We start from the raw sequence: 25,395 nt of genomic DNA on the forward strand, positions 1-25,395 counted from the left end.
ACTCATTATCTGCATATCCTGCATATTCACTTTTCTCGCATCTACTAATGTCATAAACTAACACACACCACTACCTGCCTCCCTGTTACAGGAGAGTTAGTCTGGATGACGGTGTTATGGCTCTAGGACGCATCCTGATTGCTATGAAAGATCATAACTTTGAGCCTGAGGTCCAGTTGGAAGGCCTGAGAGTCAGTCTGGTGCTCCTCAGCCCTGGTAAGAGCACTGACCGAAGCCCTTAGGCTCACGCACAGCTCCCAGCGCACTACTTGTGTGAATAGCGTTAATGAGTATTTTTCTATATGTGAGCAGACCTCAGTTTGAGGGAGCATGGCATGTCTGTGGCGGATCCAGACACTGCCGATGTGTCTCTGAAAGTGCTGAAGAATCAGTGTGTGGTGGAGAACGGTCATGCTGTTTACCTGGAAGCCTTGAACAGGGTGAGAGTCCAGTATAATCCCACTTACATGAACAACATTTGCACACACATACATACGACATCTGACATTTGTGTAAGTTCAGTACTTTATTTCCACATTGTCCACTATGTTATTAGGAGTTTGCTATTTGCCAAACACAATAAACAATCAAAATGTACATCTATGAGATTAAGCACACTACAGTTAGACAGTCTGGTTAAATCAACACTAAGCTCATTCAAAATCAGTGTAGTAAAAGCCCAAATCAAAATAAATATCAAAGTTAAATTAAAATACCTTATGCATATTACATGTCTGTATAAGTATATGTATTTGTATGCTCATATTGTAGTTTATCAGCAGCGAGGAGATTCAGGAGTGTGGGCTTGGTGTTCTGTCTGCACTGGCTGACTGTTCTGGAGCTGTTGACCTAATGTGCCAACAGGGGGCGATAGACACAGTGCTGCATACACTACAGATGTTTCCTCAAAAACGTGGTGAGTACCCGTTATTGTCCACCGTGCCAGTAAAATTTGATTAGATCTGACCTTCAAGCTGGTTTTGCTGACCTGTAGAGTATTAGGAAGTGAAATATCAGTAAACAGAGATGCCAGTGTTTCTGTGTTCGTGTTAAAGACACATTAGCTTTGTAGTATTATATTAATGCTAGTCAAATATGCTTGACCAGCCAATCTATGTTTGGTCTCTGAAGTTTGCTTCTTTACTTTTGCTCTGAAACTATGAAGCTAATGTAAGTAGCAAATAATGGAAGCTTGTAGCCACCAGTTTAACATGCAAACTGCATCAGGCCTGGCACCACAACAAAATCATGAGAGGGGCATTTGAAAACCAGGGGGCCTGAGGAGGGGTGCAATGTATACATGTGGCAAAAAATAAATAGCTAAGGAAAATACAGAGCAGGAACTGTTCAGTAGGTCTGTCAAAAGGAGCCACACATTCAGAATCAACATGAGTGCCACATGTACAGCCAATCACTAAAGGGTTGCCTGTTCTGGAAATCTGATCATTTATCATCCCACAACATACAGCACATTCCTAACATGCAGCCAGTACAGAGTAATGCATTCCAACCCTACTGTGTTAATTGATCTAGCCTTTTATATGGGGCATGTGGCAAGTGACAGCACAAAGTTTTATTTTCACTTTTAATGTTTTCTGAAGCTTACCTGTCTAGAAATATGTCTAAAAAGTGATTGATAGTGGTGGATAGTGGGCATGATGACTGGTTAAATGACTCCCTAATGCCAGGCCTGCACTGCATGCCTAAATCTTCACACACTTTCTCAAAAAGTCTTTAAGAAATCTCAAATAGATTTGTTAATGTGTTTTCTGACACTGCATGGCATCTTTACAAAAATAAATCACACAGCTGAAATAGTAGTAGCAGCCACATTGATGGCTAAATTTTGTCCATTATGTTAATACATAACAGTACATATGCATCTAACATACAGTTATAAACCACATAAGCAAGTCTATTTGTGATTACTTAACAACTCAACATGGTTTGTGGCAAGGGTGTAATGGTCTATACATGCAATTTGAACAATGAAAAGAAATGCAATAACTTGTTCGCTACATTAGCCTCTCCATGTTAAAACTGAAGAAGCAAATGCCAGACAGTAAATGTGGCTAATTAGGCACATGTGTAGCAATGAGAAAGTTATATAAGTATCATTTTTTTTGTTGCCAGATCATCACTTTAACCTGTTCCATGGACTGAAAGTGTCCTCCTTATAATTTGTAGAAATTCACTACTGGGGTCTAAGCCTCCTGTTTCACCTGATCTCCAAGAAGAAACTTTCACGGATGATGGTGCCCGTTCTGGCTTCTGTTCTGCTCACCTCTGTGAGGCAACACAAGGAGGATGCAGTAATGCTTCTGAAAGTGTGTCACTGTGATGTACCATTTAGTATTTCAGTTAAAAGGAGACTTTCTGCATTTATGATTAATTGTATCATTGAACGCTGGAAGTTTAAGATTGGTGTTTGAGTTTTTGATTTTTTGGCCTGAAGGGGTTTCAGGTAATATGGAAGCTGTTGGACACATGCTCAGGTGCAGCTTCTGAGCTGGAGAAAGAGGGCTTTGAAAAAGAAATTTTCCAGCAGCTGAGAGAGAGCTCTCCTGATCAGAGAGGTGATCTGGTGAGTGTAGGTGTGTATGAGTGAGTGTGAATGTATTTTGAATATGAATAAAACATGCCTAAAAGTAAGAGTTATAACACAGAGGTGTAGTGTGCCGTTTAATGTCAACCTAAGTGGAGAGAGAGATAGAGAGATCAGTCTCATGGCCTGCATGTGTTTCAGCTCCAAAAACTGAGCTGCCTGTGCTTGTCGAAGATGGTAGTGGACAGCAAGATCCGCTACCGACTGCTGGAGAGAGCATGTGAGGAGGAAGATGTGGTCATGGCTGAGTGTCTCATCCAGCTGGGTGCTGACATCAATAAGAAAACCAAGACTGAGTCTCTAATATACCAGGTAACTTTACACTGAACCAAATCATGAATCATGATTTAATCCAGGGGTGCTGAACTCTGGTCTTTGGGATTAGAAATTTTAGTTACAACATACCTGCCTCTGATATTCAAATTGGAAAAATGAATGTTAAAGCTAATAATGTTCAACCTGTTGTCTGTGTGTGGGAGGAAGTTTGTCTCACAAACTTCAGTTTTTTACGAATAAACACATAAATAGGAACAGGTCGATGTTTAATTTTTTTTTATCACACTATACTTCCAACAATAAAGGGAAGCCTATATTGGTGATAGAAAACATGTTATGTTTCTCTCTGTCCAACATGGACTCCTCTTGTGGCAGATTTAAACAGTAAAAGGGTCTTCATCAAATTCACAGGATGGATTACCAGTAAGATTAAGGACTTGATGTACTGAGTCAAGTGCATAAATGCTGAGTCAAGTGTGAGTTGGAACTAAATTCCACAGGATGGCACATCTCCAGGACCAGATTTGGGCATCTTTTATTATTAAAAAGTAACTACTAAGTAATGAGGGAAAAGGCTGCAGGTTTGGAAAACATTTTATGTTATAGGTAACAGTTTTTGTCTTGTGTTAGTAGTTCATAGTCTTCAGCCATGTACATTTATACATATAATTGTGAATCATTTATCTGTATATGTAACTGTGTATGTGCACAGGTGTGTGAGCGTGGGGGGCCGCTGGCTCTGGTTGAGGTGCTGGTCAGTGGTGGCGTCCATGAGCAGCAGTTACGTGGGGCTCTGAGCGTGTGTGTGAGGAGAGGAGACGGCCCTGTGGTCATCCTTCTCCTGGGCCGACTGGGTCTGGATCCCACAAATAATGCTCTCTGTTTGGGTGGCTTCAGGCTTGGACGTCTGGAGGCTTCATGGCTCAGTGTACTCCTATCTGAGCGCAGTGTGCCCTCTACTGCTCAAAAGAAGAACAGTGAGTCTCTCAACACAGGTCATACCATACGCTTAAGACTATTTTCCCAGACACTGCAGTTTAGTCCAAGACTAAAGTTAATCCATGTTGGTTAAACAGGCCAGTAGTGTTGTAATTAGCGTCCAAATTAGCTTCTAGTTGGTCAGTGTGTGAGATTGATTGATCAATCAATCAATCAATCAATCAATCAACCTTTATTTTGACTCGGAAGTACATTGAGGGCAACCCTCATTTTCAATGTAGCCGAGCATTTACAAAAACAGGGATTGACATGACAAAGAAAATAATAACTACATTTGATCATTTTAAATTAAAAGAAAATTTAAAATAACAGTGAATAAAAGATAAAAGTAGATAAAAATAGAACTTGAGATTTTAAATGGTAAGAAATTAAGATCAAAATAGATAAGAAATTAGTAAAGTAATAGTAAAATATCACAAATTAAAAAAGTAATCATTAAAAACTTAAAATGAAATGAGAGGAAATAAATAAATAAAAAGAGATAAAAAACTAAGGAGAACTTAATACAAAAATAAAAGTTACGAATAAATATAATTAAGTAAAACAGGTACAGGCTGTCTGTAGGTGGTTTGATATTAAAAGTTTAAAATGACTGAGTGACACCAGTGACCTGAGTTTTAGTGTTTCCTGTAGTGAATTCCAGCTCACTGGTGCACTGTAACTAAAAGCAGATTTTCCCAGTTCCGTAAAAACTCTTGGTACCTGGCAGCTGATCCAATTACTAGAGCGAGTCTGATAATTACTGTTATTTGTAATCATCAATGAAGTGATGTATTCTGGCAAATGACCGGAAAGTGTCTTATAAATAAAAATCAACCAATGTGTTTCCCTTCGTACCGTTAAAGAGGGCCACCCAACTTTTGCATACAGCTCACAGTGGTGAGTTCTGTACGCATCTCCAGTGAAACTCATGTTATGTGACTGCATTATGCAAATAAAGCATGTGCATGCATGCATGTGAAAGTGTTACTGAGAACAATAAAATAATAAGAAGAAAACTGCTAGAACACAGAGCAAATGTGGAGTAAGGTTTTATGTACTCATGAGTCTAAATTTGTAATTATGTGAGCTTGGATCAAGAGAAGCAGAGAATGCAACCAAATTCTATGTTTACAAAGCTGATAAAATAAAACATTACATATCTTGTTTTTGTAGTATTTTGTTCAAATACACTTGAAAGTGTATTTTTAGTTAGACCTTTAAATAACTGCTTTCTGTTTTGCAGTTTTATTTTTCTGTTTATTTACCTTCTCTCCAATTTTTGGGTACTTGGTTTTGTACTCACATGCTTGCACAAAACACTGCTTTATATAAGACTCCACATGCAGGGCAAGGTATAAAAACAAATGTGTTTATACAGGTAAAGGCCAGTGGCTGGCAAGGCAGATACTAGCCCTACAGAAGAAGAGGGGTCAGGTCAGGGTTTCTGGTTTACAAGGTGATGTGAACACCTCTGGATATATCTCTGATGAGGAAAGCGATGATTCCTCTTACATCTCACTGGATGGCAGCGTGTTTGAGGACATGGAGAGTGATGGTAAGTCATTCTCTCTTCAGCTACTGAGTGTTTTTTTTGTATTATCACCATTTTCATAGTTATAAATTTAAAGATAACTTGCAATGTCATCAGCTTTCAGTGATTCTTCTTGCTAGGAAGTGATGGCCCTGTTCGAGGGCTGAGACATTTCAGTGATTCACCAGAGGAATGTAGGGGGCGGTCTAAAGCCAGACAACAGGGGAGACGAAGACGTGCCATTTCTGAGGTGAGTTCAAAGCCTGACCTCTGAAATGGTCAGGCTAAATGTGTGACTTTTAAAATATTTATTGCCTGCTTAATGATATAATTCCCCCATAGGGAAGCCAGGCTGAACCTGATCTGAATGAGAGCTTGCAAAGGAGACTCAACAGGAATAGCCAGATCCAAAGAGGTACAGCTTTGTGTAGTTCCATTGCTCAATGTCCTAAAAATTGCTATCCTGTCCTATACCTATAAACTGTCTTTTTCTTTTAAATCTACAGGACTGCTGACTTTCTCCCCCAGTGGTCCACTGTTTGGTGTGGAAAGAGATTGTGTCAGAGTGCTGGATCTATCAGGGAATGAGCTGGACTCTCTATCATGCTTGCTGGATGACAGTAATGTCCAGCAGCAGCTTGAGCACCTCTTACGCCTTGATCTCAGCAGCAACAGCCTTTCAGAGTTTCCCAGCGCTCTCTGTAAGGTACAGTCAGTTTTTTTAACTAGTTTTCAGTTTTTATCAGAGCCTCTTTTTCTTGTTATTTTGTAATGACTGATAGATTCTTTGAAAAAAAATTGGTTGTAGAGTTTGCAAAGTCTCACTCGGCTGGATCTTCAAGGCAACCAGCTGCGTTCACTCCCTGCTGAACTCTTAAGCCTACCATCACTGAGTGTGCTCAATGTATCACGGAACTGTGTTGGCCCTGTGCTCAGCTTGGAGCCCCGTGTACACTGTCCAACTCTCTGCCAGCTTAACCTTTCCTTCAACCACATCACTGCCTTCCCTTACCAGCTGGGCCAAGCTATGGACAACCTTGAAGAGCTTTCATTAGAAGGGTATGTTGGAATATGCCCTCCTCTTTTTTTATTTTGATAAATAAAACCTATTAACATACAGGAGTATGATTCAGGGAACAAAATGTGATATACTATAAGCAGAACATTTTGGATATGCTCATTTTCTTTTGCCTCCTGTAGGAATAAAATCTCTGAGCTCTCCCTTCCTCTCTGTCTGGCTGAAATGAAAGTGTTTGATGTCTCAAAGAATGAAGTAGCATTGATTTCTGATGACTTCTTTTCTGGATGCTTCAAACTGGAAATATTCAATGCCTCCATCAACAAACTCAGTATGCTATTTGATTGCAAAAATATTTCACTAATGCTTTTGAACTGTTGTTTAACGTAGAGAATGTTGAATCTTTTTTCTGATGCTGGGTTAATTCACATCATTCTGCAGGTTCTTTGCCACACTTGCCCTCTAAAATAACAACATTGAAATTGTCTCAGAACAATTTCAGAAGTGTTCCTGAGGCAATCGTCAGCTTACCAAAGTAAGTGCCTTGAAATATTCTACTACATTGAAGTAATTGACTTCCTATCTATGTAACAAATATGTGTTTTCAAAGTGTTAAACTCTTTACATGCTTTTCTGTTGCCTCTTTTGGTCAGTTTGTGGTCAGTAGACATGAAGAGTAACAGTATCAGTGTCCTACCTGGTCCAGCTGTGTGGGCCAGTGCTAATCTAAGAGAACTGATGTTCAATAAGAACCAAATCACTGAGCTGGACCTCAGAGAATCTGTCTATAAGTGGGCCCGTCTGGAGAAGCTACATCTGAGCAATAACAAACTCATTGAGGTAGGTCATGGCTTGTTTTATTTCTAGTCTTTAAATTAAGTATTCAGTACATATATTGTGATTACATCATGTGGACTGAATGTTATAACATTTTTCCATTGCTGTTAGCTTCCTCCTCAGATCGGGCTGCTGGAGGAGCTGACCTCTCTAGACGTGAGTGGAAATGCAGGCCTTCGCTCTTTCCCTGATGAGATGGGGAAGCTAGTGCGGCTGTGGGATCTGCCACTGGATGGTCTACAGCTGCAGCTTGACCTCAAACACATTGGCAATAAGACCAAAGACATTGTCAGGTCAGACTAAATGTGCAGTTATCAACAGTGCAAAGACAGTGCTCATGTGCTGGCTGGGGTTAAATAAAGTGCCATGAAAAGTATTTTCCCCATCTTGATTGTCTCTTGTTCCATGTTTGTCACAGTGAATGGAAGAATTAGATCTTTAAACAAAGTGCTTTTTTGCACAAAACATATTTTAAAATTCATATTTAATTTATTGAATTTAATGCAAAGAATGCATCCACTGTGAAAACGTAGTTTCTGCCTTAGTTACTTAAGCAAGAAATGAACCAGATTTAATTGATAATGAGATTCACATGATTGAACCCAGCCATGCTGACATTGTTGCTGACTTGCTGACATTGGTGCTCGTCTAATGTTTGCAAAAAGCACCTGAACAATTCTTATGCATTTTGGGAAAACATTCTTGGGATATAGCAGTTCATAGTTTAACTTTTTGCACAGCATAGGTGCTTTTGTCCTGCATTTTGCAATAGGAACATTTACACCAACATTTAAATGTTGTGGTGGTGCTGCCCAAGACCTGGACAACCTGCTATTATTGAAAACGAATTTTGTTCTATATCAGTTAATGATGAAGGAGAGTGTCTGGGCCTCAAATGAGCAGTTAATGCTCAAAAACCTATCAATGTAAATGTAAAGCTGAAGAGGGAGATAAATTCCTCTAAGGAATATGTCAAATTAAAGAAAATGTTGGTTGCAGTGATTACTAGGGTCATGAAAAAAAGTCAATCACTTTTTTTGATGTCATGTACATTATATTTGAATAGTATTTTTTGTCTGTAAATGTTAGTGCTAGGGCTTTTGTCACATGTTGTTCTGAAGTGTGTGAATTGTGGTTGTAGGATCGTGAACTATAGCTGAGTTTGTGTCCCTGCATCTCCTCATGTGCAGGTACTTTCAGCAACGTCTGAAGAAGGCTGTTCCATATTTCCGGATGAAGCTGATAGTGGTGGGAAGTGCAGGCAGTGGGAAGACCACGCTGATCCAGCAGCTAATGAAGCTTAAGCGTTCTCATTGTCTCTCTGATGGGCGTGCTGCTGGCATCAGTGTCAGAGACTGGACCATCCGAGACCGGGACAGGAAGAACATGATCCTGAACGTCTGGGATTTCTCAGGTTAGACTGTCAGGTGTAATATGCCTCACTGTGATTAAATTGCATAAAATTGTTCTAACATGTCGCTCTGTGGTTGTGAAGGTGGGGAAGAATACAGTGACTCTCACCCTCACTTCATGAGCTCCAGAGCCATGTACTTGGTGGTGTATGACCTGAGTAAGGGGGTTGGTGAGTTGGACGCAGTCAAACCCTGGCTTTTCAACATTAAAGTAAGTTATAACGTGTGCTTTAAAGACTTTAGCAGCAAAAAACTAAAGATTATGTTATTGCCTGTTTTAAAGGCATCACAGCCAAAAACAGGCTTGTAAACATGCTTATTCACATAGTACAGTGGTGCCATAGTGAACTCTAGAGCAGGGATACTCAGTCCTACTCCTGAATATCTACCACCTTGGAGAGTTCAGATCCAACACATCTGGCTCTAATGATCAGATCCACTCGAAGTCCTTCATTTCCAGGATCAGGTGTGTTAGTTTAGGGTTAGAGCTAAACTCTGCAGGGTGGCAGATTTCCAGGGCCAGGATTGGGCATCCTCGCACTAGAGTGACATTTTTTTTTAAAACAAGTTTAAAGACTTGGTGGAACCCCTTCTAATTTATCTTGAAGGTGGGAGGAACTTTTGAAAAATGACATCTGCTTTGGGTGCTTTAAGGGCACATTTGTTTCAGAACACCTTGGAGTGAGTAACTGCAGAGAGCTAACATTACTGCTACAAAGCCAAATGTCTTACTTCAGCTGTGTAACTGTAGTAATTGTCTTCAAATTAGATTTGAGAGAATAGAGTACTGAAATGACAGAAATGACTCATCAGGTGAGGACTAATGGCTTTTTAGCTAGTTAGGCAGGGACATGGCTGTCTAGATACTTTTGAGCTGAATAAAGACAGAAACCCTTTTTTTTGACTGTACAGACCTTATAAGTATGTGTATTTGTCATTACCTCTCTTCCTGTGTCTCCTTTTCATTGTTTTCATTCCCTCTCTTCCTCAGGCACTAGCCCCTGTCTCTCCTGTGATTTTGGTTGCAACTCACCTGGACGCATGTGAAGACCGCCTGGTACAGGAGTGTGTGCGGAAGCTGCGTGAAGACGTGCTACCACATCTAGGTTTCCCAGCCATCAAGGAAAACCACCTGCTTTGTGCCTGCGAGGAGTCTGACTCCATCAGCAAACTGCGCAAGGCCATTACCAGAGAGGCCAGCAGCTTTAAGGTGACTAACAAAAAAGTCCTTTCTTTGCACTGTAACTAGATGAATTCCGGAGGAATTATTTGACTGAACAAGTATGTTTTCCAATTATTTTTGGCGGGGTGAAGGTTTTTAGAAAGTTGATATACTATTGTTTCTGAACAGAAAAGACCAATTAAATGTTTTCTTATTCTGAGCCTTTATTTTTAGATGTAAAAAACTTTCTTTGTGTAGATTCAGGGGCAGCCAGTGATGGGGCAGCTGGTTCCTGACTGCTATGTGGAGCTGGAGCAGAGGGTTCTGCGGGAGAGAAGCCGTGTGCCTGCCGAGTTCCCGGTGCTCAGACACCGGCACCTCCTGCAGCTCATTCAGGAGAGCCCACTGCAGTTGGAGGAGGGAGAACTCCCTCATGCCATCCGCTTCCTCAGTGATACTGGTGAGAGAACTCCCTCTGTTGACCTTTTAAACTATAAGTGATGGGATTGACACATGCACATACCTTACATATCAGTTATTTTTTTTTGGTAGCATTAAAATGAATAATTCATGTTAAGAGCTTAAGCAAGTTAAGTCCATCCTTCTATAATGTGAATAATGTGCTTCCTGTGGTGGCTTTATTTCTTATGCTCATGTTATTTTGTACAATTCATTTATTTACAGTCAATCTGACCATTGTAAAACTGTTTTTATAACATATATTTACTGATTTTTGCATAACAAAATTGGAAGTATGCATTTCAAACAAGGAATACAAGTGAATCTATAAATTCTCAGAACACACCTTTTCCTAACACTGTAGCCATCTTTGTTATATATTTTATATATGTACAATATAGGAGGTATAAGGTAACAAAAAGAGAAAAAAAAGTATATTCATATAGTTATTTTGTACTTAAATTAGTGTGCTGCAAATATTCACGTGAAGTACAGATGAATGCAAAATCAAATGAAAATACCTAGGATACTATATCTACTCCCTTTAGGAAGCTTATAAACCGTCCCCAGATCTCATGATTAGTTTTCTTTTTGAATGTGTACTTAAGTGTCTCGAGTGCCAAACATGAGCTGAAAACTGGGCAGGTTACATTTTTGCACTGCATGGCAATCAAATGCTTTGCATGTAGTATGCAGAGATTTACAAGTTTGGATTCATGGTTTCTTAATGAAAATGTTTCTGACATAAGATCGAAAATACAAATCTTAGGGCATACTGGAACTCACCAATGATTTTGGAAATTGTAAAAATGAATTCATGCCACAATCTTTGCACAGCTTCACATTGCCAGGTACAATACAGAGGGGTTCACTTATGTGTATTACATTTTATGCAGATGTCTAGAACATTGGGATTAAACTTGTTCAGCAACACAGGTGTTAAGTTCTAAATAAGCAATAGAGCACGAGAGGGAGTGTATTACTGCGAATTACACAGTTAACAGTTAGTTCTGGCCACAAAAGCTGATTGGTTGAGAAGCATTCTAACTGTGCTGTTATTTCACCATAATATCACAAGTTTTTCACAAACACAGTCACTCTACTGAGACGCTGTTGCTAAGCAACGACTTTGATAGGAAAAGCTCAAGCTATTTGAATGTTTACTTCTTACTTTGCACACAAACAGAAACGAATACTTTGAAGATTATGTACGAGCATTTTTATTTGAAAATGAATATGCTTGCATGTAATGGCATGGAAATAAATGAAGGGAGGTCCCTGATGTTTGTGGTTAAAGCTTTTACTCTCAGTCTTTCAGTCCCTTGATGTGTGTATGTAAAATTCCAGGTGTGCTTCTGCACTTTCATGACCCTGCACTCCGACTCCGAGACTTGTATTTCATTGACCCCCAGTGGCTGTGCAACGTTATCTCACAGGTTACACAGAAACACCAACATGCACATTGCGTATCATATATCACACATAGATGTGCAACATTGTAATTTTTATGGTTGTTTGCCTCTAGACCCTCATTCTGAAGAGCTCAGGCATATGTGAGAAGTCCACTGGGGTGGTGCATCGTTCAGTGTTGGAGAGATTTTTCTCTGAGAGCCACTGCTTTCCTAAAGATCAACTCACACAGTACTTCAAACTCCTGGAGAAGTTCCAGATTGCCTTGCCATTTGGGGATGAGCATTTGCTGGTGCCCAGCAGGTATGTGCTTTGCATGGAACAGGAAATACCAGGAAGAGAGTTTTTGGTAGCGGGAGGTGTTGGTAGGACCAGGTTAGATGGACATTACAGCATATATTTCATGAAAGTATACTCTGTTTTATATATACATGTCTCATTATTGTTTTTAGTCTGCAGCCCAATTTGAGTTTGTAGGGGCAATTTGAGGGGCATTCGTGGGCTGGAGGTTAGGGATCTGGCCCTGTGACCGGAAGGTTGCCGGTTCGATCCCCAGGGCCGACAGTCCATGACTGAGGTGTTCTTGAGCAAGACACCTAACCCCCAACTGCCCCCCGGGCGCCGTGGATAGGGCTGCCCACCGCTCCGGGCAAGTGTGCTCACTGCCCCCTAGTGTGTGTGTTCACTAGTGTGTATGTGGTGTTTCACTTCACGGATGGGTTAAATGCGGAGGTGGAATTTCCCCGGTTGTGGGATTAAAAAAGTATCACTATTTCACTATAGTTTTATGTAGGAGATACTATTAAAGAGCACATTTCCTCCATTTGTGTTCCGTTTTATTTTTCCTAAAGGGGCATTTATGACATTTAGGTGGCTGTAATTATTTTTATTTGATTATGTTCCAACCTGTTTTTATTCCATTCAATTAAACAGGCTGATTTTGTCACTGGGCTTCTAATACTGATGCATTTGAATTATCTATTTTCTGATTGGCTGCCCTGTAAATAAGCAGTTCAGGCTTAAATACTTTTTATAACTTTAACATGAATGGGTGGGGCTAAGCTGCTATAGGCTGAATAGGTGTGTATATATGTACATGTGTTGGTTTTCGTGACATCACCAAAAAAAAAAAAACAAAACATTCAAGGATTTGGAACAGGCTGTATTTGCAGCTTATGTTTCCTATACAGACCATATTGACTGGCAAACAGTATTTAACAATATTTACATACGATATTACACTTTTATTTATTTTTTTAAATGATATGGGCCCTTTAAGTGACTTCTAATGGGGTGAATTATTCTGGAGTGTGTGACCTCCTGCAGTTCGCTGAACTTGGAGCTTCCCTACAGCAATGTAATAACAAAAATGATTTTTACACGTAATTCTGACACATACATCTAGGCAATGGCATTTCAGTCCAGGCTATCAATTCTGCCCCTGAGCTGTCGCAGTAGTAAATTAGGGAAATTACAAAGATATTGTATCCCATTAAAATCAGTAAGATCTCTTACAAATTGTGTTACTTTGAAACAAATAGTGCTTAAGTCTCTCACACAGCACGTTTTCTGTGTAGTTTGCCTGATCACAGACCAGTGATTGACCTCCCTCACTGTGAGAACTCAGAAATGATCGTGAGGGTCTATGAGATGCCTTATTTCCCCATGGGATACTGGTCCAGGCAGATCACCCGACTCCTGGAGGTCTCCCCCTTCATGCTGTGTGGCCGAGGTAAGTTCTGTTTGACAGCAACAACAACAACAAAAAGGTTCATGTGCACGGTCAGACAGTACTCACTAACATATGGTTGTAAGTTATGTCTGTGACATGCTTTTCTGCTTATATGTAACTGAAAACGATGTTTGAATGCATCTTATATAACATCAACAGGTTTATGTTATAACTAGTAGTTGTTTTGCTTGGTTTCAGAGAAAGTTTTGAGGCCAACACAAATCTACTGGAGAACAGGGGTATACCTGAAGTGGTCTGTTGAAACATACTGCCTAGTGGAAGCGTTTCCAGTGGAGAAAAACCCTGCCAGCTTTGTTAAAATCACTGTGCCGTGCTCCCGCAAAGGTGTGTTAGTAAGAATTTATTAATACTGTAGTATAATAGTAGTAAGTAGAATAGTTGGGGGGCAGTCGTGGGCTGGAGGTTAGGGATCTGGCCCTGTGACCAGAAGGTTGCCTGTTCGATCCCCAGGGCCGACAGTCCATGACTGAGGTGTCTTTGAGCAAGACACCTAACCCCCAACTGCTCCCCGGGCGCCGTGGATAGGGCTGCCCACTGCTCCGGGCAAGTGTGTGCTCACTGCCCCCTAGTGTGTGTGTTCACTAGTGTGTATGTGGTGTTTCACTTCACGGATGGGTTAAATGCGGAGGTGGAATTTCCACAGTTGTGGGATCAAAAAAGTATCACTTATCAGTAGCATTAATAGTAATAGTAGAATTAATACTGAAACTGATACTAACTGGTTGTGACAATCATATTTCCTTCTCAGTTTTTTTTGATTGATTAAGGTTTAACTTATGTAATGTTGATATTTTGGTATTATGTTGTATTTTTGTATTGGTTTGGGGAAATATACATATTTTTAAAATAAGATATTGCACACACAGTACTTCATTTAGGCTTCCGTGGAACACAGAATGAAAAAGGAAAAATTCCCATTGAAACAAAATATAACTGCACTAACATTATATTAATCTCCATCTTATGGTACAACTTGATAAAGAACAGAATGTATGTAATCTAATAACTTGCTTGGAGCAATTTTACTGGTCAACACTCAAATGTTGCGGGTCGCATGAGCTTAGATGTTGGCACACAGATAATTGAAGCACATGTGGCCAAAAATACAAGTTATGAAGCAAATAGTTAAATAATGAGTTTATGCTATATTTCTTTGATGAGCATGATAAATACTCATTCATAATTCACACAGAAACCTTGAAGTCATAACTGAATTGTGCTTATGAGTTCATAAGGTCATACAAGACTGGAACTTAGATGCAGTCAGGGATCAAAAAGCAACATCAGCTTGTAGACACCTGCTCATTCAATGTTTTTCCTGATATCAAGGGTATTAAAAGAGAGTAACAGCCTGTACTCTTCCGCTAAGTCTTTACATTAGATGTTGAAACATTGCTGTGATGATATGATTGCATTTAGTGATAAGAGCATTAGGTATATCAGGTACTGGTGTTGATCTGGATCACATGTTGATCTACTTCTGGATCACAAATGTCAGTCCAACTCCTCTCAAAGGTGTTGGATGGAGCTCTTTCACTCCAAAGACTGCAGTTTCCATGCTTTATACCCCTCTAACTAATGCTTGAAATAGGACATGGTAAAATGATCAAATAATTTATATGTGATGCCCTGCAGGACTTAATATTGATGATGATGATGTTGTGAAGATCAATATGTAGTGTCTGTTGGCTTTGTAGGTCATGTGTTATTAGGCCAGGTGGTCGATCATATTGACTCTGTGCTGGAGGAGTGGTTCCCTGGCCTCCTCAACACAGATATCCATGGCGAAGGGGAGACACTGCTGAAAAAGTGGGCCCTATACAGCTTCAGCGACACCCAGGAGCAGAGCAAGATGCAGTTGGAGGATCTTCTCAAAAATATAGATAAAGGTCTGCATCACCACCATATCCATGCTACTAATGTCAGTGCTCTATGAATTAGTGCTGTGGAGTTAAATTTACGCTATATAAGTTCTTTTGGGATGTTTTTAGATGGTCTGCTGGTGAATCCAGAGGACCCTCACTGCACTTTACCCATCTCTCAGATCTGCCCTGACCTGGTCCTGATTGACCAGCCAGCCAGTACCATGTTGGATCCTGAGGAATTGGAGATGGATCTCTCCAAAGAGTACCTCCTTGGTCAGTAGAGGCCAATCTCTTTAAGATAATCAGTAGCAATGTGTAGTAATTTACTAGTCTGTTTAATTTACTAATGGGCTTAAGCAGGTTGAACAATGAGTTTCACTGATGGGGATAGTTTGTCCTTTAAATGTGTAGTTAAATGTCTGTTAAATGTTAAAAAGTCTTGTCTTCCAGTTTTTTTTCCAGTAAAGCCCCTTTGGTGTTTTTATTGTTAAATACATGCTTCTGAGATAAGATTTGTGGTTTTCTAGACCATTAGAGCATCTCTGCTCTTTTTCTCTACAGGAGATGGAGGCTTTGGGTCTGTGTATAGAGCCATATATAAAAATGAAGATGTTGCCATTAAGCTTTTCAACAAACATGCATCAGAGCTTTATGTTCATAGACTAGTAAGACAGGTAAGATTATTCACTCAGTCTACATGCTGTAGACTTCATTTAATCTGTGTTAGATATCTCTGGAGCTCATCTGCAGCACTTCTACACAGCACTGAGTGATTGACAGGTAGGATCCCTAAGGTTTTGACAGTTAATTAGTGCGTATCCGTTGACTAAATCAAGCATTGTGAATGAGGTTTGAGCTGGACAGCTGTTCATTTGCATCTCTAAGAAATTTACATTTTAATCACTCTTTTTGCTCTTTACACTGTTGGTCAAAAGTGTTTGATTTTCACTTTTTCAATTTTATTTTTCAATAACCATTTTTCAGAGTTGCAGTGTCTGCCTGTCTTGGAGGTCCCTCCTTGAACGATGTGACATGCAACGTTTATAAAAGTGTTTTTATTGTCTTTAAATGCTTTCTGATTTTGATGCCATTTCAGCACAGTTGTATTTATGGAGATGTGTAAATTGTTTTCACAGCATGGGGTTCTCACTCCTCTCCCTTCACCCCTTGCTTGCATGTACCTCAAAAAAGAGTCACAACATTTCACACAGAGAGCCAATAGTGTAGTAGCTAATCTGTTAATAGAGTCACATGGAAAATACTTTATTTGGTCAACTCCGTTACAAATATCTTACTTGATTTACATTCTTCTGCTAAAATTAAAAGTGTCCCCAGATATTTGATGGCCTGCGGCTATATAGATTATGTGAGTGACAAATGCATTATTGTTGAAATTAACTACAACAGATGTAAGCAGTTAAGTGTATGGGGGATAGAGTTATGTGAATATGATGTATAAGTTGGTTTCTCATCCTGGCTGCAGCTTCTATGATGTTTCACTGTGGTGTTTTAGGAGTTGGCAGTGTTGGGAAGGCTGCACCACCCCAGTCTGGTTTCTCTGCTGGCTGCAGGGAGTTCACCTCATGTGCTGGTGATGGAGCTGGCCCCATGTGGCTCTCTTGACTCACTTTTTGAACATGAGAAAGGCAGCCTGAACCGCAAACTGCAGCACAGGATAGCACTGCAGGTGGCAGATGGCCTCAGGTAATAGGCCTGGGCCATATCACAATTTCATATAGTGGATATTGTCAGTTTTATTATATATTTTATTTTCTTTATTATTATTTTTATTATTATTTATTGTGAAGTGTCGTGATGTAATATTTTTGCCATTTTACTCAAAATGCATAAATTATTGTGGTTAGAAATAATTATCTGAACACTGTCGTATCTCACCCCAACCACCCCCCCCTTCCCTCACTTCCTCATTTCCTCACCCCGGTCTCTCTTTCTCAGATACCTGCATTCCTGTATGATAATCTATCGGGATTTGAAACCTCATAACGTGCTGCTGTTTACTCTGAAGACTGACTCTGAGATCATAGCTAAGATCACTGATTACGGCATTGCTCAGTACTGCTGCAGTATGGGAGTGAAGAGCTCAGAGGGCACTCCAGGTAACACTTGAATGAAAGGAGATGGTCCAAACTGTATCAATATATCAGATTCATGTATATTGCTCTTGCCAAGGTTTACATTTACACAAGACAGTTTCTTGTTTGTGAAATTCTGTGAAGGTTGTTACTGGTCTTGTGATTGCTTGGCCAACCAGATTTCAACCAGATTGCTTTCAGCAATAACCTTAGAATTAAATGGGTGTTTTTATTACTTTACCTTTAAGGCTGATAATAAGATGAATGAGCTCTCTTCTGATTGTCTACTTATCTATTGTGCCTCCTTCAAGAAACACTCCATAGAAATCAAATGTGAAAGGGTTGGGCTAAACATTTGTAGGCTGAATATATATATATATGTATATGTGTGTGTGTGTGTGTGTGTGTGTATATTTTATATATACATACATACATACACACACACACACACACACACACACACACACACACACACACACACACACACACACACACACACAATTCCAATGAAGTTGGGATGCTGTGCAAAACATAAATAGAAACAGAATGATGATTTGCAGGTGAACAGGTTAATTGGAAACAGGTGAGTGTCATGATTGGGTATAAAGGGAGCATCCCTGAAAGGCTCAGTCGTTCACAAGCAAGGATGGGGTGAGGTTCACCACTTTGTGAACAACTGCATGAGCAAATAGTCCAACAGTTTAAGAACGTTTCTCAACGTGCAATTGCAAGAAATTTAGGGATTTCATCATCTACAGTCCATAATATCATCAAAAGATTCAGAGAATCTGGAGAAATCAGACCAACATTGAATGCCCATGACCTTCGATCCCTCAGGCGGCACTGCATTAAAAACCGACATCATTCTATAACGGATATTATCATATGGGCTCAGGAACACTTCAGAAAACCACTGTCAATGAACACAGTTCGTCGCTCCATCTACAAGTGCAAGTTAAAACTCTGCCATGCAAAGCGAAAGCCATATATCAACAACACCCAGAAACACCGCTGGCTTCTCTGGGCCCGAGCTCATCTGAGATGGACTGACACAAAGTGGAAAAGTGTCCTGTGGTCTGACGAGTCCACATTTCAAATTGTTTTTGGAAATCATGGACATCGTGTCCTCCGGGCCACAGAGGAAAAGGACTGTCTGGATTGTTATCAGCAGAAAGTTCAAAAGCCAGCATCTCTGATTGTGTAGGGGTGTGTTAGTGCCCATGGCATGGGTAAGTTGCACATCTGTGAAGGCACCATTAATGCTGAAAGGTACATGCAGGTTTTGGAGCAACATATGCTGCCATCCAAGCAATGTCTTTTTCAGGAACATCCCTGCTTAATTCAGCAAGACAATGCCAAGCCACATTATGCACACGTTACAACAGCGTGGCTTCGTAGTAAGAGAGTGCAGGTACTAGACTGGCCTGCCTGCAGTCCAGACCTGTCTACCATTGAAAATGTGTGGCACATTATTAAGCGCAAAATATGACAACGGAGACCCCGGACTGTTGAGCAACTGAAGTTGTACATCAAGCAAGAATGGGAAAGAATTCCACCTACAAAGCTTCAACAATTAGTGTCCTCAGTTCCCAAACGCTTATTGAGTGCTGTTAAAATGAAAGGTGATGTCACACAGTGGTAAACATGCCCCTGTCCCAACTTCTTTGGAACGTGTTGCAGGCATCAAATTCAAAATGAGTATAAAACATATATGAACTAGTTCTTGTGACATCACAGAAACAAGAATTTCAATAAGGGCTGTTTTTGTAGCATGGTTTCCTTATGTGGACCATATAGACTTGGTAGTGAATGGTATATTCTGAAACTGTAAAAAACTTTAGTTTAAATTCCTTTATATCAAAAATGTGAGTAACTGTTTCCTAAACATTGTTCACTACTGTCCACAGGTCATCCTTAGTGGTTAGGTTTTTTTTTTTTCTCCATACATTTCACAGTAGTCCCCATGAACTGTGCTGCATCTAGCACTATCTTGTAATATCCATCATTTGTTGTGGTTTGAGATGTACATTCAGTTATTTTTGACTGCCAGTGTATTTTCAGAACATTTCAGTACTTTGTTCATCGTATATGTGTGTATGTTTTTCATCAACAGAAGTAATGATTAAAGATGAGTTTTTTAAATCTCTGTGCCTTGCAGGTTTCCGAGCACCTGAGGTCGCCCGTGGTAATGTGATCTACAACGTTCAGGCAGACGTGTTTTCGTTTGGTCTGTTGCTTTATGATCTTTTGACCTGCGGGGAGAGAATCTTGGATGGCATGAAGTTCCCTAGCGAGTTTGATGAGATTGCTGTGCAGGGGAGGCTACCAGGTAATGTTAGGCATTAGACTAAATGTTTAGACAAGTAATATGTATAAAGAGAATGACTTTTTTGGGTCATTGACAATCTTACCTGACATAATGTAATGAAAGAATAAATGATTTGCCTTTTTGTTATTTCTTTTTCAGACCCAGTACAGCACTACCACTGTTCCCCATGGCCAGGCTTTCAGAACCTGATGAAGGACTGTCTGAAGGAGAGCCCACAGGACAGACCCACCTCTGTGCAGGTAACCCACTACACATCTCCAATTTGCTTGCAGCCTACTTGTCCATATAATTTCTGTATTTAGTTTGTTCATGATTATGTTCACCACTTTCTGTTCCTCTGTAGGTATTTGATCGTCTGAACTCAGGGGATATGCTATGTCTGATTCGGGAGCTGACTTTGCGTGGGCTTCCCTGCGAATGTTTTACTGTCTCCTGTACTGGCGGAGGAGTCGGAGGAAATGTAAATGGAAGCGCAGGGGCTAGAGTCTGGATGGGAGGTGGAAGTAGCACCCAGAGGCTTGGCTGTGTCGCATGTGTGGATCTAGAAACTGATAAAAGCTTCAGGCAGGTAATGAGCTGCTTCAGAAATTGCACTTCAGGAGCAAGATACTGCAAGATATGGCAAAATGTTCTCCTAATTATTTTGACTATATGTATTTTATTTCTTTGTTGATATTATTCAGAGTTTTATTCAGCAATTTCGATCCATTCATTATGAACGGGTTAATTATGTTGTGTTATAAGTCTTTTAATATGATGATAACACCTTTTCAAAAGGTGTGGGGGGGTGAGATACAGACTTTATATTTCTTTCAGAGGGAACTTTAGATGAACAGGTTGCTTTGGGACATATAAAGCTGAGTTTCAATTGTTCACCATTAACAATGCAATGTAGTCCATGATGAGGCTTAATGTATGTTTGGAAAACATGGCTGTCATATACATGCATGTATATCATTATATATTTTTGACAATGCGTGTATGTCCATTTGTTGTCTCTTAGGAGGTTGACCGAAGCCCTGTCCTATGCCTGGTCACTGTGAGAGTGCCTGATGTGAGCCATGATTGGTTGGTAGCAGGGACACAGCTGGGATCACTGGTTGTTTTGGACACAAGGAATGCTGCAGTTTTGCACCGTTTACAGAATGTAAAGGATGCAGTGACTTCATTATTCTTCCACACACCCGCTCAGCGCAGGTGTGTTTAATTGGTTTGATTTGCTATTAACAATTAACAGGAGATGGATTTGTCATTTGTCTGTTCTTTTATACTGCATGTGAGTTATTGCTTAATTTAGACTAAGCTTTTACTGAGTGTAATATCATTTTATGTGTTTCCTTTTTATTAGCTGTTTAAAAAAGTACTTATTAGTAGGAACAGCAGATGGAACACTTACCATTTATGAAGATTCAGTCATAAAGGTATTGCTCCTATGAATTTCCCCTTGCTCTTAAGAAAATTTCTCTTTTAGATTACTTGTAATGTGACTCTTGTGAGAACGTTGTCTGCATGAGCTTTAACCTTGCCTTAAAATGATAACATTTCTGCTCTGTGAGATATCAGCTGAATTTTAACCGTTTATTGATTTGGCCTATAATGATGCCCTCTTTGTGCTCTCTTCTAACCCAGTGTGCAAATGGTGCTCCAGTGAAGGTGGTACAGGTTGGGAATGTGAACACACCTCTGATATGTTTGGGTCTGTCAGGCCACTCTCAGGACCGCAGCACCATCTGGGCTGGCTGTGGCACCAAAGTGTTCTCGCTCTCAGTAGACTACAACATCTCCAAGACGGTTGACATCCGGCCCCCGAAACTTTATCAGTATGTAACAACACGGCTTCCTCCTTTGGAAGAAATATACTTAACATTTCTTGAAATTAGTTGTGCAGTGGCCATTTACCTCATGCAATGTTTTTGCTATGTATTTGTTGAGAAGTCCACAGCGGTCGGCCAGCAGTGAGGCCTTTATCTCTCGGCTGGTGGTGGAGAAGTACATCTACCTATGTACAAATGGAGGACACAGTGTAGAGGTGTGGGACAAGAAGAGTGGGAGGATGATTGACTTCATCGACTGTATGCAGTTACTAAGGTGGCAGTAGAGTAGATGCAGTCACATATGTACATACATACTCCAATGTTTAAATGTTTGAAATTTGTTGTCATATTAATAATTGCAGCTATTTTAATTCAATAACTTTGAGACTAGAATGTAGATTGAAACATTATAAGCTAGACATCAAGGTTTTTCAATATTTTTACTCAATATTTTAAACTTTTTGAGAACAAGAAGTTTAATAATGAATGATGTATGGTAAATATCTATTTATCGTCATTTATCAAAATGATATTTGAACACCACCTTTCAAATGTTAGACATTCTGGATGCTAATTTTATTTACCATTCTCCACATACAGCTTCCTCAATTATTAAGGACTTACTGTCATCGTTTTGGATACATCGAACATCAATTCTTTATAGCTTTTCTCAATAGAATAATTTTCTATATTCACCTGCAACAAAACTTACCTTGTGTTATTAAAAACAGAGATGCAAAAATGTCCAGTAAAAGAAGTGATCCAAACTTTTAAAATGGTAGATTGGAGAAAATTGGGATATAAAGCAATTCTTTTGGAAACCATTTAATAAATCATAAAATGTTAGTTTTAAGGAAAACTTGAACGTTCTTTAAATATTATTATAATCAATTCTAACATTACACAATCACCTACAGACTAGTGCATCACTGTGCATATGATGCATTGATTCATTTTGCACTGCTGTAATTATTCTGTGGACTGTCCATTGTGCCCAACACCAGCAGGAAAACCCAACTGATTTGTGACATGCCTCGAATGATGGAGTCATGCTGGGCTCGTGTGAAGACCCTGCTGGTGCAGCATAACGGCACACTGTGGATTGGCACCAGAGCTGGACACATCCTACTGGTGGACCTGTCCACATGTCAGCTGTTGCAGGCAGTCAACCCCAACTGCCACTCAGTGCGCAGTATGGCCTCAGTGCTGATAGGTACTGGCTCCACTCTGTCCAGCGGTCACCATGTTCCTATGGTTCTCATTTCACCCTTAGAAGTCAGTTATTGGTGGTGATAACTTTAAAGCATGTTGTAATTTTTATATTATTTCTCGCTCATAGCTCATTAAAGCAAGCACAGGAAATTTGTTGATGAATGAACTTTGATGGGAAGTTACTGTTGTATGGAATGTTTTCTTTTTTGCAGAAATATAGCAAAAGAGATCAAACCTGTTTAGTACAGAATGTGAATCAAATGTAAAAGGAATACACTAAATAATATTTGATCATACACTTACATTTGAAGATGCCCTCACTCTTATTTTTTCTTCTGATGTGGCTGGATATAATATTGACAGATTGAATGCATCTAATTAATTCTGAAATTTCACTGAGTACAGCATCCCTAGGATTTGTTGCCCTGAAAACTGTTTCATTTTATCTCATTTTCACTTGATAATGTTTTTGTCACTGGATAATTGTGATCGGTCTATTCCAAAATTCAAAGACTGCAAATGATTTTACATATAAACACATTCTGTAAAACCCAGATGACAGATTAATGCAGGATTCACTATAGTCAAGACGCCCCTTTTTAAGGTGTGCCGCAAAAACAAAATTGACTGTTGTTCCAGTTAATTTCCCCTAACTGTTTGTATGTTTATACATCATCATCCTGCTCCGAATGAATGCACAGATATGTTTTAGTTTTACAGTAAATGTACATTATTCTTAGGGGAGGTGGCAGATTTTTCCCTTATTGTCCCGTACAGCAAATAAAAGTAAGAACTCCTGACTGCTAAGAGATAAGTAAATAACAGTGAGGTTTTCTTAGCTATAGTGCTAATCACTTTTTCATTTCCTTGTAGTTTTTCATTTCCATCTGGTGTCCTTATTTATCTCTGTACAACACATGTATTTCTGTGTGTTACCGGCTGTACCATTCCAACTTAAACCAATTGTCTAACATGCAATAATGTAAGTCCAATTATTAAACAATATTTACCTTTGCAGAAACGCAAAACCGGAAGAGTGTAATTCTGATGTTGGGCAGACGCCTTCGCATGTCTCAAGACCAAATCAAGAGTTCGTTAGGTAAGAAAATCTGAAGCTGTATTGCAGTTCTTTTCAGTGAGTGGATTGCCTTCTTCATTCCTTTTTTCTTACCCCCATGCCAGATGAGGACTCTGTCCTGATGGTGTGGAGCAGCTCTTTACCACAGGAAGTGAAGGAGCTGAATGCACACTGTGAGCTGAGGGCACAGATCACAGACAAAATAAGAGAACAAGCCCACAACTAAACTTCCTCTTTATCCTCACATTACTGCCACACGCAGAGCCAAACACTGCTGCCCACTCCGTTCTGAACACTGCCACTTCATTTTCATATGAAAAAGGGACCTGTGTGTGTGAAGTCACTGCTTTTGGTAATTTTGCACAATTAAGGGAAACATGTTTCTAAACTTGTGTTTAGATTTACTGTACATTAGTTTCATTTAGTATTTAGCATGGAATTTGGTTACTGTATTTTGATATGTAGGCTGGTTTATCTTTGGAGACTGTTGAATTCTAGATGGTTTTTGCCTTCACTACATATTTATCTGACATCTGTGTGTATATATGTTTGACCTACGCCAACAATTATTCAGCCTTTTGTCTAAGGAGGTTAGGTTAGTTGAAATGCAGTTCAGCATGTTAGTTCTATACATTAGGAACCAGAATATTTTGCAACTAATAGGTCCCTGATCTCAGCAAGGATCGTAGGAATGCTAACCAAATTCTGGAGGGCCTTGAGCAAGGCATGCAAGTCTAAATGAATCCTGGGTGCTGCAGTATTTATACCTCGGGTCTTCACAACACTAACAGTGCAGCCCTGATAGAGAATGGAAGGCTAAGGCTCAGGTAGGGCCTCTTAACAATTCAAAAAGTCCTGACTTTTAATTATATGTTGTAAGCTCTAAAAGAAAAAAAAACACATCATCTTACACTACATGGTATCTTGAGTGTTTTGAAATATTGTGCCAACTTTTTTCCCCTCCCCTTACACATTACTTTCACATGTAATATGCACTACAATATATTTTCTAAAGGGATGACAATCAGGAATTGTAATAATAGTATATCTGTGTTAGAACTACCTTTTAAAAGAACTGGAAAATTAGCCAAAGAAGGAGAATGCAAAGCTCTTGTTGTTTTATTTATTTGTAGTAAAATAGTGACTGCATGTCACTGTCTCATGGATGTAATTTCTTTGAATGAATAATGAATTGATTTGTACTTGCTGTGTGACACTTGTAAGTTGACATTATAAATGTTTATTTTATTGTATTCTAAAACAAAATGTAATTAAATTGTTTTGTAAAGCGCATGTACTTTATCAAGTACCTAAAACAAAGTGAGTCCTTGGAAGGCTGTGTATAATAGGGATACTGGACCAGTCAAAACGAAGACTCAAATGAAGGAGGTGGAAGGCCCTCCGCTCTGTTCTTCCCACAAAGGTTTGGCAAAGATTAGATTAGATAACGGGGGCTTAATAGAGAGGCCATGGAAGATTTTGCTTCATGAAACTGCTCTTGGTTTGAAGGAATCAGCTGACAAGAGGAAACAATCTGGATGTGGCAGAAATCATAAAAGA

General features: G+C 39.6%; 1 protein-coding gene across 5 annotated transcripts in view; it reads left to right on the forward strand.

Moving 5' to 3' along the window:
• The window catches only part of lrrk2 (leucine-rich repeat kinase 2), a 35,135-nt gene extending 10,007 nt beyond the window's left edge, over window positions 1–25,128 (forward strand). For 2 of the 5 annotated variants that reach the window (XM_017700019.2, XM_037542438.1), the window contains exons 13-51: window positions 92–216; window positions 313–440; window positions 772–916; window positions 2,188–2,327; window positions 2,456–2,584; window positions 2,747–2,917; window positions 3,594–3,858; window positions 5,241–5,417; window positions 5,534–5,643; window positions 5,736–5,808; window positions 5,900–6,099; window positions 6,202–6,452; window positions 6,594–6,742; window positions 6,853–6,946; window positions 7,065–7,251; window positions 7,360–7,541; window positions 8,439–8,662; window positions 8,744–8,871; window positions 9,652–9,870; window positions 10,081–10,282; window positions 11,629–11,717; window positions 11,807–11,994; window positions 13,269–13,423; window positions 13,622–13,768; window positions 15,142–15,333; window positions 15,436–15,582; window positions 15,871–15,983; window positions 16,823–17,013; window positions 17,266–17,426; window positions 19,561–19,731; window positions 19,870–19,970; window positions 20,075–20,299; window positions 20,735–20,928; window positions 21,080–21,152; window positions 21,361–21,551; window positions 21,667–21,819; window positions 22,553–22,758; window positions 23,776–23,856; window positions 23,940–25,128. In XM_017700019.2, the coding sequence (XP_017555508.2) occupies window positions 92–216; window positions 313–440; window positions 772–916; window positions 2,188–2,327; window positions 2,456–2,584; window positions 2,747–2,917; window positions 3,594–3,858; window positions 5,241–5,417; window positions 5,534–5,643; window positions 5,736–5,808; window positions 5,900–6,099; window positions 6,202–6,452; window positions 6,594–6,742; window positions 6,853–6,946; window positions 7,065–7,251; window positions 7,360–7,541; window positions 8,439–8,662; window positions 8,744–8,871; window positions 9,652–9,870; window positions 10,081–10,282; window positions 11,629–11,717; window positions 11,807–11,994; window positions 13,269–13,423; window positions 13,622–13,768; window positions 15,142–15,333; window positions 15,436–15,582; window positions 15,871–15,983; window positions 16,823–17,013; window positions 17,266–17,426; window positions 19,561–19,731; window positions 19,870–19,970; window positions 20,075–20,299; window positions 20,735–20,928; window positions 21,080–21,152; window positions 21,361–21,551; window positions 21,667–21,819; window positions 22,553–22,758; window positions 23,776–23,856; window positions 23,940–24,061 (6,199 nt within the window). In that variant the 3' untranslated portion in view covers window positions 24,062–25,128. Of the gene's footprint in view, window positions 1–91; window positions 217–312; window positions 441–771; window positions 917–2,187; window positions 2,328–2,455; window positions 2,585–2,746; window positions 2,918–3,593; window positions 3,859–5,240; window positions 5,418–5,533; window positions 5,644–5,735; window positions 5,809–5,899; window positions 6,100–6,201; window positions 6,453–6,593; window positions 6,743–6,852; window positions 6,947–7,064; window positions 7,252–7,359; window positions 7,542–8,438; window positions 8,663–8,743; window positions 8,872–9,651; window positions 9,871–10,080; window positions 10,283–11,628; window positions 11,718–11,806; window positions 11,995–13,268; window positions 13,424–13,621; window positions 13,769–15,141; window positions 15,334–15,435; window positions 15,583–15,870; window positions 15,984–16,822; window positions 17,014–17,265; window positions 17,427–19,560; window positions 19,732–19,869; window positions 19,971–20,074; window positions 20,300–20,734; window positions 20,929–21,079; window positions 21,153–21,360; window positions 21,552–21,663; window positions 21,823–22,549; window positions 22,759–23,775; window positions 23,857–23,939 lie in introns of all 5 variants that reach the window. The other 3 variants (XM_037542436.1, XM_017700018.2, XM_037542437.1) reach the window with 3 other exon arrangements.
• The last annotated feature ends 267 nt before the right edge of the window (window positions 25,129–25,395 follow it).

Source organism: Pygocentrus nattereri, chromosome 11 (assembly GCF_015220715.1).
Source record: "Pygocentrus nattereri isolate fPygNat1 chromosome 11, fPygNat1.pri, whole genome shotgun sequence".
Classification (NCBI taxonomy): domain Eukaryota; kingdom Metazoa; phylum Chordata; class Actinopteri; order Characiformes; family Serrasalmidae; genus Pygocentrus; species Pygocentrus nattereri.